This window comes from Dermacentor albipictus, chromosome 3 (assembly GCF_038994185.2).
Source record: "Dermacentor albipictus isolate Rhodes 1998 colony chromosome 3, USDA_Dalb.pri_finalv2, whole genome shotgun sequence".
Lineage (NCBI taxonomy): Eukaryota > Metazoa > Arthropoda > Arachnida > Ixodida > Ixodidae > Dermacentor > Dermacentor albipictus.
Genome location: NC_091823.1, coordinates 73,465,859 through 73,479,655, shown reverse-complemented (window position 1 = coordinate 73,479,655; position 13,797 = coordinate 73,465,859). Strand labels below are relative to the sequence as shown.

Here is a 13,797-nt window from a genome sequence, read left to right as displayed (position 1 = left end):
TTAAAGTCAGGTTGATCGTGTTGTTTGACTGCCATAAAATTCTACACCAACCACGAATTTGTGGTGTATACCTGAAGGTGAAACTCGATCATGCAGCTTGAAGCCTCCACGTAGTGTGTGTGTGTTTATATATATATATATATATATATATATATATATATATATATATATATTGCCACCTGGTGTTTTGAGCCAGCGCTGCGTGCCCAGCAAAAACGGTGATTGAAGACGACGAAGTCAAGGATCTTGCGCCGGCTGGTGAACCGTCCTCCTTGTGCCTGACATTTTCGTGTCTGGCTGCTGATCCTGCTGCTTATTCTTGCCTTAGCGCGTGACAAACTGGTGGAGGTGCTGGGTAATCTAATCTATGCACCAAACCCCTCCGGGCAGCAGGAGCTCCAGCCCCGTACCGGTGGTTACGCCTGTACACCGCGCCAGCAGAAGGATCCGTGGACAAGCCCCTGAGTTTGGACTCCTCCCAGAGAAAATGGCAGCTCCGACCACCCCAACCGGTATGGAAGGCACAACGCCGATTCATTGTATGCTACTCAATCCGCGAACGCCGAATCCCTTCCACGGCGCCATACATGAGGACGTTGAAGATTGGCTGTTGCACTATGAACGTGTTGCCGCGTTCAACAAGTGGGATGACGCAGACAAGCTGAAAAATGTCTATTTCAGCCTTAACGATGGCGCACGTGTATGGTACGAGAACCGTGCAGATGCTTTAACTTCATGGGCAGAATTCAAAAGGCGGATTCTTGAGACATATGCGAGCCCTGATCGCCGAGAGCGAGCTGAGCGTGATCTCCAGTCCCGTATCCAAATGCCGAACGAGAGTGTTGCAATGTACGTCGAGGACATGACGCGTCTCTTTCGACGAGCCGACCCCAGCATGTCGGAAGAAAAGAAGGTGCGGTACCTGATGCGCGGAGTGAAAGAGCAGCTGTTCGGCGGTCTCGTGCGCAGTCCTCCTAGGACTGTGTCAGAGTTTCTTTCCGAGGCCATCACCATGGAGCAGACTCTTCGCCAGCGGACACCATCATACGACCGTCAAGTGAACACTGCCTCACCTACGGACTTCTTCGGAGCTCTCGGGGGTCACGTCGATTTCTTTCGAGAGCTCATTCGTTCCGTGATCCGCGAAGAACTCCAGAAACTGTCGGTACCTTCACAGCCGACGCTCAGCTCCTTGTCCAGCGTTCTCCGTGACGAAGTCCAGCATGCGCTAAAAGAACCACCCTTCAATACAGAAGCTCGACCGCTAAGACATGACAGCCCACATATGTCATATTCGCAAGCTTTGAGGCAACCTGCCCCACCTCCCTCCCCGCTTCGCGCCGCGCGCCCGGCCATGCTCGAGGCCGTCCAAGCTGCCTCGTATTACCAGGACCACCGACAGGCCCCGAGGAAATCAGACGTGTGGCGGGCACCTGATCGCCGTCCCCTTTGCTTTCACTGTGGCGAAGCTGGGCATGTCTACCGACAGTGCTCCTATCGAGAGCTAGGACTACGCGGATTCTCAGCGAACTCGCCGCGACCTAGGTTCGGCCAGCGTCCTCCTGAAATCGAAGAATACGTTGCCCAGCAGCGCGGATCTCCATCAGCTCGACACCAGTCACGCTCCCCTTCGCCGCGGCGGTTTTCTCCGACTCGCCGTACGTATGCAAGCGTGATGCAGGGTCGGTCGCCCAGCCCACGACGGGAAAACTAACCACAGCGACCTTTGGGGGCGAGGCCGCTCAGTCTGGACGTGCTCAAGGACCCCCACTGACGCGGACCGACGATACATCGACGACGACAGTACCTGCTGATTACGGAAACAGAATTTCCTTGGACATTCCTGTACTGCTTGACGGTCGTGAATTGAGTGCTTTAGTGGACACTGGAGCGGATTATTCTATAATCAGCGAAAAACTGGCCACCCTTCTGAAGAAAGTGACCACGCCTTGGAATAAAACGCCAGTTCGTACAGCTGGCGGGCACATCGTCACACCACTTGGCATGTGTGCGGCACGAATACAGATTCGCGGCTCTACGTTTGTTGCCAGTTTGAGCGTTCTCCCTCAGTGTTCTCGAGACCTAATCATCGGCATGGACTTTCTCCGGGAGCACGGCGCTATAATCAACATTCGACAACGCCTCGTCACTTTCTCGACAAAAAGCGCCACATCGACGACCAACACCATCCACCCTCGAGCATCTCTTCGTGTCATCGATGACGCTGTCACGTTACCACCGCGTGCAAGTGTCGTGGTTCAAGTGGCATGTGACAAGCTCATACACGGTGAAGCAGTCGTAGAAAGCAATCGGTCTCTCCTGCTTTCTCATGGTGTTTGCGTAGCAAGAAGCCTTGTCGACCTCCATGATGGCCACTGTGAGGTTCTTGTCACCAACTTCAGCTACGAACACCGGCACCTTTTCCCCGGTACTGTCATCGCCTACGCCGACCCGATCGCCGATGTCACTGAGTGTTTTGTTTCCGAGGCAATCGGCACTGCTGACGCACCTCTACGCAACGTCGACATTAGTCCAACGCTTCCTGAAGAGAACAGACAACCCCTGCGCGAGCTGTTGCTTGAGTTCCACTCTTGCTATGCACGGTCGTCGAAGGTACGTCAAACATCGATTACGAAACACCGTATCATCACTTATGACGACGTGCCCCCCATACGGCAACAGCCTTATCGTGTTTCCCCGACGGAACGACATGCTATTCAAACGCAGGTGAAGGAAATGCTTCAAGACGGCGTAATCCAGCCTTCATGCAGTCCCTGGTCATCGCCAGTCGTTCTTGTTAAAAAGAAAGATGGCACGCTTCGATTTTGTGTAGACTACCGGAAGCTAAACAACGTCACAAAGAAAGACGTGTACCCGTTGCCTCGCGTCGACGATTCTCTGCACAGGCTGAGGCACGCGAAGTATTTCTCCTCTATCGATCTGAAAAGCGGCTACTGGCAAATTGAAGTAGATGAGCGTGACCGCGAGAAAACTGCTTTCGTAACTCCGGACGGCCTTTACCAATTTAGAGTACTCCCTTTCGGGCTCTGTTCCGCTCCAGCCACATTTCAGCGAATGATGGATACCGTTCTCGCTGACCTCAAATGGAAAAGCTGCCTCGTCTATCTCGATGATGTCGTTGTCTTTTCGGAAACTTTTGACGAGCACCTTCGACGCCTTCGGAATGTACTCGAAGCCATTCGATCGGCTGACCTTACACTCAAGCCAGAGAAATGCCATTTCGGTTACGAGGAACTGAAGTTCCTTGGTCACGTCGTAAGCGCGGCAGGTGTTCGGCCAGATCCTGAGAAGACTGCTGCCGTAGCAGCTTTTCCCGCTCCAACCGATAAGAAAAGTGTGAGACGATTTTTGGGCTTGTGTGCATATTATCGCCGCTTCATTGAAAATTTTTCGAACATTGCAGATCCGCTATTTCGCCTTACGCGTGACGACACGCCATTCCTCTGGACTGATGCACAACAGACCGCCTTTGCGGAGCTACAACGTCGCTTGTCTTCTCCTCCCGTGCTCGGTCATTTTGATGAGGATGCCGACACAGAAGTACGCACTGACGCCAGCAATATCGGTCTCGGAGCTATCCTGGTGCAACGACAAGACGGCACTGAACGAGTCATAGCCTACGCGAGCCGCACTCTGTCACGCGCAGAGTCCAATTATTCCACCACAGAGAAGGAGTGCCTCGCGGTTATTTGGGCTACTACAAAGTTTAGGCCGTATCTCTACGGGCGGCCATTTAAAGTTGTGACCGACCATCACGCTTTGTGCTGGTTGACCAACCTCCGAGACCCTTCTGGACGATTGGCACGTTGGAGTCTGCGACTCCAGGAATTCAACATCACCATCGTGTACAAGTCAGGCAGGAAACATGAAGATGCTGACACGTTATCACGGGCACCTATTAAATCTCTGAATCCTGACGAGGAAGACGACAGCGCCTTTCTGGGAGCCCTCAGCGGGCCGGATCTTCTCGCTAAACAGCGATCGGACGCTGAGCTAAGACCCGTCATTGATCACTTAGAAGGCGGCATCGCGTCCATTCCTCGCCCACTTTCGCGACGGTTGTCGTCATTTTGCCTACGAGGGGGCATCTTATACAAAAGAAACACAGGTGCCGGCGACAAACCACATCTGCTAGTAGTACCTCAAGCCCTTCGCGACGACATCCTATTAGCCTGCCACGACGAGCCGACATCTGGCCACTTGGGCTACTCAAGGACTCTGGACAGGGTACGGCAACTGTACTACTGGCCTAGACTGACTGCTTGCGTCAAACGCTACGTGAAAGGATGCCGTGAATGCCAGCGCCGCAAGTCACCACCCTGCAAGCCTGCAGGCCTTCTACAACCCATCGACCCTCCGCGTACGCCGTTTGATCAAGTTGGAATGGACCTTCTTGGACCATTTCCCTTGTCTTCCTCCGGCAATAAGTGGATCATTGTCGCAACTGACTACTTGACGCGTTACGCTGAGACGAAGGCACTACCACGCGGGACAGCATCTGAAGTTGCCCAGTTTTTTATGCATCACATTGTGCTTCGGCACGGCGCACCGTCATTCATCATCACTGACCGAGGGACGGCATTTACGGCGAAGCTTCTGGATGACATCTTTAAGCTGAGCTACACGAGTCATCGAAAGGCCACTGCATACAACCCTCAGACTAACGGCTTGACAGAAAGACTAAACATAACACTGGCAGACATGCTCGCTATGTACGTGGATGTGCAGCACAAGACGTGGGACGAAATCCTACCGTACGTAACGTTTGCGTACAACACTGCCACGCAGGAAACTACACGCTTCTCGCCATTCCGCCTCGTTTATGGTCGAGATGTCCAAACTATGCTAGACGCCATGATGCCATGTGAAGATACCGACCAGCTCGACCAGTTAGCTCCTGACGTCGAGGAGTACATTCAGCGCGCCGAGGAAGCGCGTCAACTGGCCCGCGTGCACATAAGACAGCAGCAGTGTACCGATGCAATAAGGTACAATCTCCACCATAGACAAGTTACCTATGAGCCTGGTGACCAAGTTTGGGTTTGGACACCCATTAGACGGCGAGGCCTCAGCGAGAAACTCCTCAGCAAGTACTTCGGACCATACACCGTACTAAGGCGTGTAAGCGCCGTGAACTATGAAGTGATCCCAGATGGAGACCTGCCATCGTCCAAGCGCTGTTTACCACGCGCAGAGACTGTACATGTGGTCCGCCTCAAGCCGTATTTTACACGGTGAAGTGTACTAGTGAAACAACCTTTTTTTTTCGCTGTCGTCGCGTCTTCCTCCAAAGAACTGTGAAGCGTTTTTTTTTTTTTGTTCCCGACCACAGAACACATTTTTCCGTGTGCATTTCCGTATGTGTGCTAGCGCGTTCCCCCCTCCCCCCCCCCCCCCGCGTTTCTTTTGTCTTACCTAATTTGTGTAGTTTCCATGTCCGTTTGGTCTTTGAGCATCGAGTCGATGCTCCGTTGGGAGGGGGAATAATGCCACCTGGTGTTTTGAGCCAGCGCTGCGTGCCCAGCAAAAACGGTGATTGAAGACGACGAAGTCAAGGATCTTGCGCCGGCTGGTGAACCGTCCTCCTTGTGTCTGACATTTTCGTGTCTGGCTGCTGATCCTGCTGCTTATTCTTGCCTTAGCGCGTGACAATATATATATATATATATATATATATATATATATATACATATATATATATATATATATATATATATATATATATATATATATATATATATATATATATGTGTGTGTGTGTGCCTGCACTGTGCATTGATATCGCCGTGGGTTTTTTTACATGCAGTTTCATCACTGTGCTGAAAGACCCTCCCTATACTCGCCACATATCCCCCTGCGAAATTTTTTTTTACCTCAGATGCGAACTGGTGTTCCAGGGGTGGCATTTCGGGGATGTGACGACAGTTCAAAAGAAAACGACAGCCCTGCTGAAGTGCCTGACAGAAGAGGACTTCCAAAGAATTGGAACCAGGGCATAATTCCGTGTAATGGAGAGTATATTAAAGTGGACCACATTGATGTACGAACTTTCGGGACATGCCTTAATTGTGTACAGATATGGAAAAACGACCACCATCTTTTTTTTCTCGATTTGGTAGGAAACGTTTTCCTTCTTCTTTCGAGTCTCGATCCTAGGTCAGATAACATCACAAACCCACCCTAAACTCCATCGGCTTCTTCGAGCTGTGCGTCCATATGATTTTATTCCTATCATTACTGTCGTCTACCGCCATCGTTACTTAACGGACTGTGCAAGCAAAGAATGACTTGCATTTCTCACGTGTAGCAGTGGAAGGCTCACGATGGCGCCGATTATTCCTAAATAGCTACGTACATGGGGGCATAAGACTAAGACGTGCAACCTCTTTTCGATGCGAGCCGAGAGAAGACGATGCTAACCTTGAGGACAGCGACGGCAACTCCTCCTCGCGGGGACTTCATGGGTGCGACCACTGTCCACGTGTCCGTCTGACTGTCGTAACGCTCGACCGTGTTGAAGTAGGACGTGTCGTCCATGCCGCCTATGGCGTACAGCGGCCCGCTCAGCTCGCACAGTCCTAGACCTCGCCTGCGACAACCAGAAATGAGCGCGCTGTAGTGTGTATACTTGAATGGGTCGGAAGCCTCCTGTACTACGCGCAGGTTATGAGAAAACTGCAGATGACCAAAAAAAAGGGGAGGGGGATGAATAGTGCGTCTGTCCTTACAGCTTATACTACTTTATGAATATCTTAAGCGTATGCAGTAGAAAAAGAAATGATTTTTTTAAGGTTTTGTGTTTCGGGACGGGTATGACATGCTCTTGCGTAGTAATTTTGACAGTTTTCCAAAAAGCATGTTTTTTTTTCTTCCGTCAAATGTAACTACATTTGGCACTATGCTTTTTACAGACAACGTTCACAAAAGTATCGAAGTCGAGGGAGATACCATATGCATGGTGCATATACACCATATCTGCGGTGCAAAGACGCATATGTGTGGCGTGTTTGCAAGCCGGCTGGTTGAAGCAGTAAATAACGACGCATTTGTTTTAGTGCACGTTAAAACTCCACACTCTTCCAAAATTTTGTGGAACTAACTTTATCGTGTGATGGAAAAGCGCCGCTAAAACGGAGACTTAGGAGGAACACAGGACAAATCGCTTGTGTGAAACTCTGGCAAGGGAACAGCGATCAAGCTTACCTGGCGACGCTCATGGGACATATCAACTTCCAGCAGTTGGTTTCAGGGTCGAATACTTCAGCGCTGGCAAGGTGGTGTTTGTCGTCGCTTCCACCCACGGCATAGAGCTTTCCTGTGCAAGTACGATGGTTAAGGTTTGCATCGCATTTCGCGCTTCGCGAGAACGAATTGCTGCACGTGCAGACGAGCTAACTGAAGCGCTGATTACCGTCCACCGACGCGACCCCGACGTGTCGTCGCCGGGTCGACATGTCGGCCGCCTTGAGCCACTTGTTGCCCGCTATGCTGTAGAATTCCGTGGACGATGACGGCTCCCCGCTGGCGTCACGGCCCCCGACACAGAATATGGTCCCTGGGAAACAGGTACGCGCGTGTCTTTCCTATAGCGTGACAACAGAAAACATCTGCATTTTATTTTTGCATTTGATTCCGGAACTTGTTGACAGATGTGCCGTTTTTTTGTGCTCTCGTAACCTTCTCGACATGAGCGAACGAGACATTTACCGTGGAAATACGGCACGCAGGTGTACTTTCATGTAGCATGTCTGTGCTTTCTTTCTCTCTACGCTCTTATTTCTATTTTTCTTCCTCTCTTTAACCATTACTCATAGTGTAGGGTAGTAAACCAAAAGCATCTCTTCTGGTTAAGCTCCCTGCATTTCCGACCTCGTTTCCTTCCCTCCCTACTGTGTTAGTGCTTACGATATCATGTCATATTTCGTTCCTTCAGTGTGTGTGTGTGTGTGTGTGTGTGTGTGTGTGTGTGTGTGTGTGTGTGTGTGTGTGTGTGTGTGTGTGTGTGTGTGTGTGTGTGTGTGTGTGTGTGTGTGTGTGTGTGTCTTTGTTTGATACCCTCCTTTTGTTCATCGCTTATTGAGATTACTTCTTATGGGGGAACAGGCTATCGATCTCACGCAGTATCTTTCCCCATTGTCTGCAAGCGCTACGCAACATCACCAAACACACTTTCTAATCCCGTGTTTTGCCAAAAGTAATATTTATAAGTTTCCTCTTTTCCTGCGTTCTGTGTCCAATTGGACAAACGTAATGGAATATTATGGCGCCCTCTATGAATAGATATTGGTTATTTTTGTTTCTTCTTTTTCTCATGCTGCCATGTTGTCTTTGTAATACAGATATTGTATTACTTGTGTTGCCCATCCTGCTTGGGCCACATTGGTCTGCAGTATGTAATAAATAAAGATAAAAATAAATAACTCGGTATATGCCTTCGAGATTTCCTAAATGATATCGGGAATCATCTCTTCGAAAATAAAACTCGTTTAGCGGTCTCCTGTGCAGCCCTCGAGTTGGGGTACACCACCCAGCGCATTCGTTCCGAACAATAAAGCTCGCTGCCTTTACACCCTAGTCTGCTCCTCAGTTTCAATTTTAGTTTATTATCCATTCAACAAATAATGATTATGTACAGATGATATTCAGAGGAGTGTCTCAACGTCAACGACTGCAAGGGGACCCTCGGGAGGGGCCCTCTTAATATGTTAAACCAAAATGAGCCCCATTATGACGAAACATAAAGTGCCAGCAACGTGAAGCGTCTTTTGACGAGCCGCATTGCCTGTTGGAGTTAGGCTCGCAACGGGACAGCCTTTTCGCGTGGTTTTTTGCTCGCTATGTGATGACGTGGATGCTACCAAACAGACGACTTATAATATCTGCGATGACGCCTGAAAGACAGGACGCGGGTATGTACGTCTCATCTGGCGAGCATCCCATCTCAATTCTGCCGACACGAGGCTACCCTGTTTTGTCTACCAGGGTTAGGTGTCGCCTTTATGCGAAGTATTTTGCTTTTGGCATTGGCATGGCCGACAGCGCTATATGTAACCCTTGAACGTGTTCCTTGTGATTGCACTCGCTACAGTGTACGGAGACGATTGCTCGCGACTGCGCTAGCTCTCGTTGATTACAGACCGCGGTCAAAACAAGTAATTATGGAATGCCGGCCTCGTAAGCCATCGCAGCAGAGGGCGACGAAGGCACTGCCGCAATATTTAAGGACAACGAACCCGCGCGAACGGCTTTGGCCTTACCTACGGTGTTCAGCATCCTGCACGGGATCCTGTGCGGTGATAGTGACCGGCTGTGCTTGTATGCCTACACTCTGTGACCTCTTATTATCCTATTATCTTTCTATATACCTCTTAATTACCCGTCCTCTGATATAGACAGGGTCGCAAGCCATTTTTTCTTCTGGTTAACCTTCCTGCCTTTTTCCTTCTTTCGTCTTTCTGTTACTCGGTCTCCGTCTGACTGGGCCTTCCGCGTTAACTGCGTGGAACGCGCGTGCTTCTTGCGTATCCCAAGGTTTGCAGCGTCCAGTTACGACTCGTCCATTCCGCGCAGCGCGACGTGCCGTTGGGTGTTGAGTTTGATCGGTATAAGCGCACGTGCATACCACGTCCATTTCGACCGGCATTTAAAGCGCGCGGTATTCGCTCAACGCTCAGTGGCTGCTGCGACAGCGCCCCATGGGATTGCATTTGCAATCGTTGATTGCAACGAAAATTCATTTCGTGCACGTGTTACATAGCACGGAGTGTTCGGCGGTCGTGTACCGGCGTAGCTGTGGCGGGGCCTGGATCGCTCCCCGGGCGCCGGCGGCGTGCCGACCAGCAGGCCCGCCTTCCAGAGCTGCTGGTCGCGCGCCTCGTCCAGCAGGTCCCGGCACCGGTGGCAGCCGCGCAGGAGCTCTTCGTCCTCGGAACGGCGGCGCACGTAGCCCGGCGGCAGCAGCGGCAGGCGCACGCGAGACAGCAGGCCCGGCAGTTCCGCGGCCCGCGGCCCGCTGTCGTGGCGCACCCAGCTCATCAGGGCTTCGTACACCTGCGGCCGAGGGTCCACTTTTTGGCGAACGAGTTCGTACGCTATATGTGTACACGGTGGTTAACGAGCGCTCGCCAATCGCGATACCCGCGTCGCATTATAAGAGAAGGCGTCCGGCAAACACTTCTAACGAACGAGATGCCTTGGCTGCAGTTTTGCGGGCTCCTTTGGATGCGTATAGCAGAGGCTGTTGGGAGAGGATGCTGCCCTTCAGGTTGCACATTTTAGATTTTACGGCACGTCTTCGCTTAGGCATACATCACTTGGTACCTTTGTTTTCATGGTGGGGTTGAAGATCAGCACACTCTTGCGCCACAAGAACACCAAATTCACAAAGGTCAGCGCAGCTGAGCTGTATACAAGGTCTTGAAACTTCTCGACGCACCGACACGCCGCTCGTTAGTTCTTGGCTGTTTTATGATGTTTCCGAGAGAGCTAGACTTGGTTTCGCTGTGCCAACGCTTCCGCGAATGTGCGTGGTCACGTATGGTGTGAGCGACCCCGTGCAGCTAGCGGTGACGCGTCTCACCTGCTATAGCCTCCCAGCCGCGTCTTTCACCTGCCATTCGTTGTCGTTCCCTCGCCCGAGCTCTATAGGTGTGATCGCGCGAGCAACACCGCTTCGTCTGGACGGCGACCCTTCAAACCCCATATTCGAGGCCCTCGATTCGTGTTCGACCCCGGTGCAGCCTTAACCAAAAATATTAACCGTTATATTGATTCAGTGCTAAACGCATTAACGACGACAGTCATCGTGAGATGCGCTGCGCCGAATTTTTTCTGTAGCTTTCTGTGATTCTCTGTTTCTTTTTTCCTAAAGTGCTGTTTATTAATTTAAAGTATTCTTTCTGTGCCCCTCCTCTCTACAATGCTGTGAAGCTTTGAAAGTATGAGGGTTCCACAACTAACTAACTAACTAACTAACTAACTAACTAACTAACTAACTAACTAACTAACTAACTAACTAACTAACTAACTAACTAACTAACTAACTAACTAACTAACTAACTAACTAACTAACTAACTAACTAACTAACTAACTAACTAACTAACTAACTAACTAACAAAATAAATAAATAAATGCCACAGAAACAACGGCGGATCGAACCCGGTATAGCTGTCGGTCGGTGTCGTGCGCGCCACGCGTATTATACCTGCGCCTCGGACTCTACGCTGAGGTCGGCGGCCGCCAGGAGCCTGGCGAGGTGCTGCGAGCCGAGGGCGAGGAACTCCCGGCCGGCGGCCACCCTGGCGAAGTGTCCCCGCGCGAACAGCTCGGCGCTGCGGGCCAGGCCGCGCAGCCCGTGCGACTCGGCGAACTGCCACACGCCCAGAGCGTTGCCCGGCTCCAGGTGGGCGCGCACGAAGCACGAGCAGGCCCGCGTCAGCGGCTCCATTTGCAGCACCGACGAGGCGTGCAGCAGGGCCTGCGCGCATTCAGTTGCGCTCCTGTCACAAGCGAAGAGGGGCGCAACCGCGGTTGCTTGTTTTGGACGAGCTGTACGACTCGATTCTTTCTTTCTTTGTTGTGCTGTTCTCTTTTCTTTTTTTCTTCGCGCCTATATTTTTGTTACACTAGGATTTCGGCATATATATAGTTTCTCTGCGAGGGAGGCGAGTATTCAACCGCGCAGCTAATGTCGAAGCTCGCAAAACACTGCGTTATTCGGTACGGCTATAGGTACGGCGTGCCCTCGGAAATATCCTGCGCGGCCCGTTGTTTCCAAGATATGAAGTTTGAATAACCGTTAATTGCCGTCGCCGTTGAAATTATATAGACAATGTCGGTCTTATTAACTAAAGGTGACGTCCGGTGCAGCTTAAGCGTCACTGCGTTCTCCGATTTGCGATGAATATATGCCAGGTTCTTCAAAAGATCTGACTTTTGAAGTTATAGAGAAATCTCGTTGAGCTCAGCGGCGATGGCATTCGGCTAACGTTAAGCGTCCGATTGTAACGCCCAACGCGTTCCGAGATGAGGTTTCGCGAGGTGCCGGGGAAATAACGCAAGGCGTCGCCGTTTTTTTACCTGGACTCCCTCCACCGTCAGCTGGACTACGCCCGTGTAGGCGAACTGAATCAGCTTGTCCATCGCCACTTCGTCGATGTCGCCGATTGTCACTTCCTGCGAAAGAGATTGTGCGATGTGTCGATTCTGACAGTATGCATTCGATATCAGAGTATACTAAATCCCGGTACTATATATATATAGTACCGGGATTTAGTATACCAACTCGCCCTTGTGGAAGCTCCTCGAGAAGCGTGGGTTATCGAAACTTTTTCGAAGCTCTTCCTCGACGACACCAATTTCAGGAAACTTCTGCTACATGGCTTGAGCAGAGCTTGAGAGTGGCTGATTATTGAAGAAGCGCTAACCTCGAGTTTCAGTAGTCGGGTAAAGTGTTGAGGGGAGAATTTAAGAACACGTACAGTAGCCTCCTAAACGTACGCGTGAGATTCAGTATGAGAGGGATCACCTGATCTCTGTTCCACCTGAGACGGAGCTTCCTCCTAAGGGAGGGACCATTTGGAAAGCATCCAAGGAACAGCGGGGGTAAACGTAATGTCTTCAAGCAGCCAAGGTTGGTCGATTCGCCGTTCTCATTTAAGCTGTTGGATGCGAAGGACACGGGGTGTATTCGATCGTAGCTGAATATAATAGAAAGTGGAGCGAGATCGAGTGAGGAATATTCGAAATGCTCCTCCAGCGGTGGACTCACTCATCCGAAGAACCTGTGCCAGTGGAACGGAAAATGGGACTTCCACACGACTGTGTACAAGGTCCCTGCAGTGTTCACAGAAGGCCACCAGATCGTCCGAAGAGATATATTGCGCCTTCTGCTCGTTTCTTTTTTCTTATGGCGACAGTGGACTTTCAGTCGTGTGGTGTGACAAACTATATATACTCTGAATCAGGCGTTACAGGAGGACCGATTGCCGGCCTCGCCTCCAAAGCTAAATGCTTCGGTTATGACATCGCCACCACCACCTGTCCGTGCAGATCGCACTGGAATACCTGCTGCTGACTCTCGGCGAGCGGCGTGGTGAACATGGCCTGGAAGTAGGGCGAGCAGCAGGCCAGCACCAGCCGATGGCAGCGCCAGGAGCGCGAGCCCACGCGCAGCTGCACGTCGCACAGCTGGCCGTCGTCGAAGAACTGGCGCAGGCGGCGGAACGACTGCTGCGCCACGTCGGGCGCCGTGTACGTCACCCGGCCGGCCGCCCCGTCCTCGGCGCCCCCGTCGCTCATGCCGCGGCCGACGCCGGCGGGTTCACTGGTGTCCTAGCCCGTGGCCCTGCATCCTCGTACCCTGCAGCGAGTTAAATCAAAAGTACAGGGTCTCTTAAGATCTCTCCTTAGAGGTGAACGGCATAAGCCTACTCTTCCTCCTCTTATCATTCGCTTCTTTCTCCTTGCCTCTTATCTCTCTTTTTCTCTTCTTTCTTTTAGTCATTACTGCTCACTACTAAGCATTTTTAGTCATTTGTAATCAATTGTGGTCATTACAAGCCGTCGTTAGACATGTTGGTCGTATCATAGACATTATTAGTCATTACTGCTCACTAGTAAGCATATTTAGTCATTTGTAATCAATTGTGGTTATTTCAAGCCATAGTTACACATATCGGTCATTTCGTAGTCATTAGTAGTCATTTTAGTCATTACCACTCATTACTAGACATTGCTAGTCGTTTCTAATCAATTGTGGTCATTACAAGCCGTCG

The 13,797-nt window shown here is 50.9% G+C and overlaps 1 protein-coding gene across 5 annotated transcripts in view; it reads right to left on the bottom strand.

The window, feature by feature from the left end:
• LOC135900639 (kelch-like protein 8) overlaps positions 1 to 13,797 on the bottom strand; it is a 51,089-nt gene that overhangs the window by 12,327 nt on the left and 24,965 nt on the right. For 3 of the 5 annotated variants that reach the window (XM_065430137.2, XM_065430136.1, XM_065430140.2), the window contains exons 2-8: positions 13,088 to 13,382; positions 12,101 to 12,196; positions 11,226 to 11,498; positions 9,804 to 10,071; positions 7,433 to 7,576; positions 7,225 to 7,336; positions 6,442 to 6,610 (exon numbers count right to left, since the gene is read on the bottom strand). In XM_065430137.2, coding sequence (XP_065286209.1) covers positions 6,442 to 6,610; positions 7,225 to 7,336; positions 7,433 to 7,576; positions 9,804 to 10,071; positions 11,226 to 11,498; positions 12,101 to 12,196; positions 13,088 to 13,321 — 1,296 coding nt within the window. In that variant the 5' untranslated portion in view covers positions 13,322 to 13,382. The other 2 variants (XM_065430139.2, XM_065430138.1) reach the window with 2 other exon arrangements.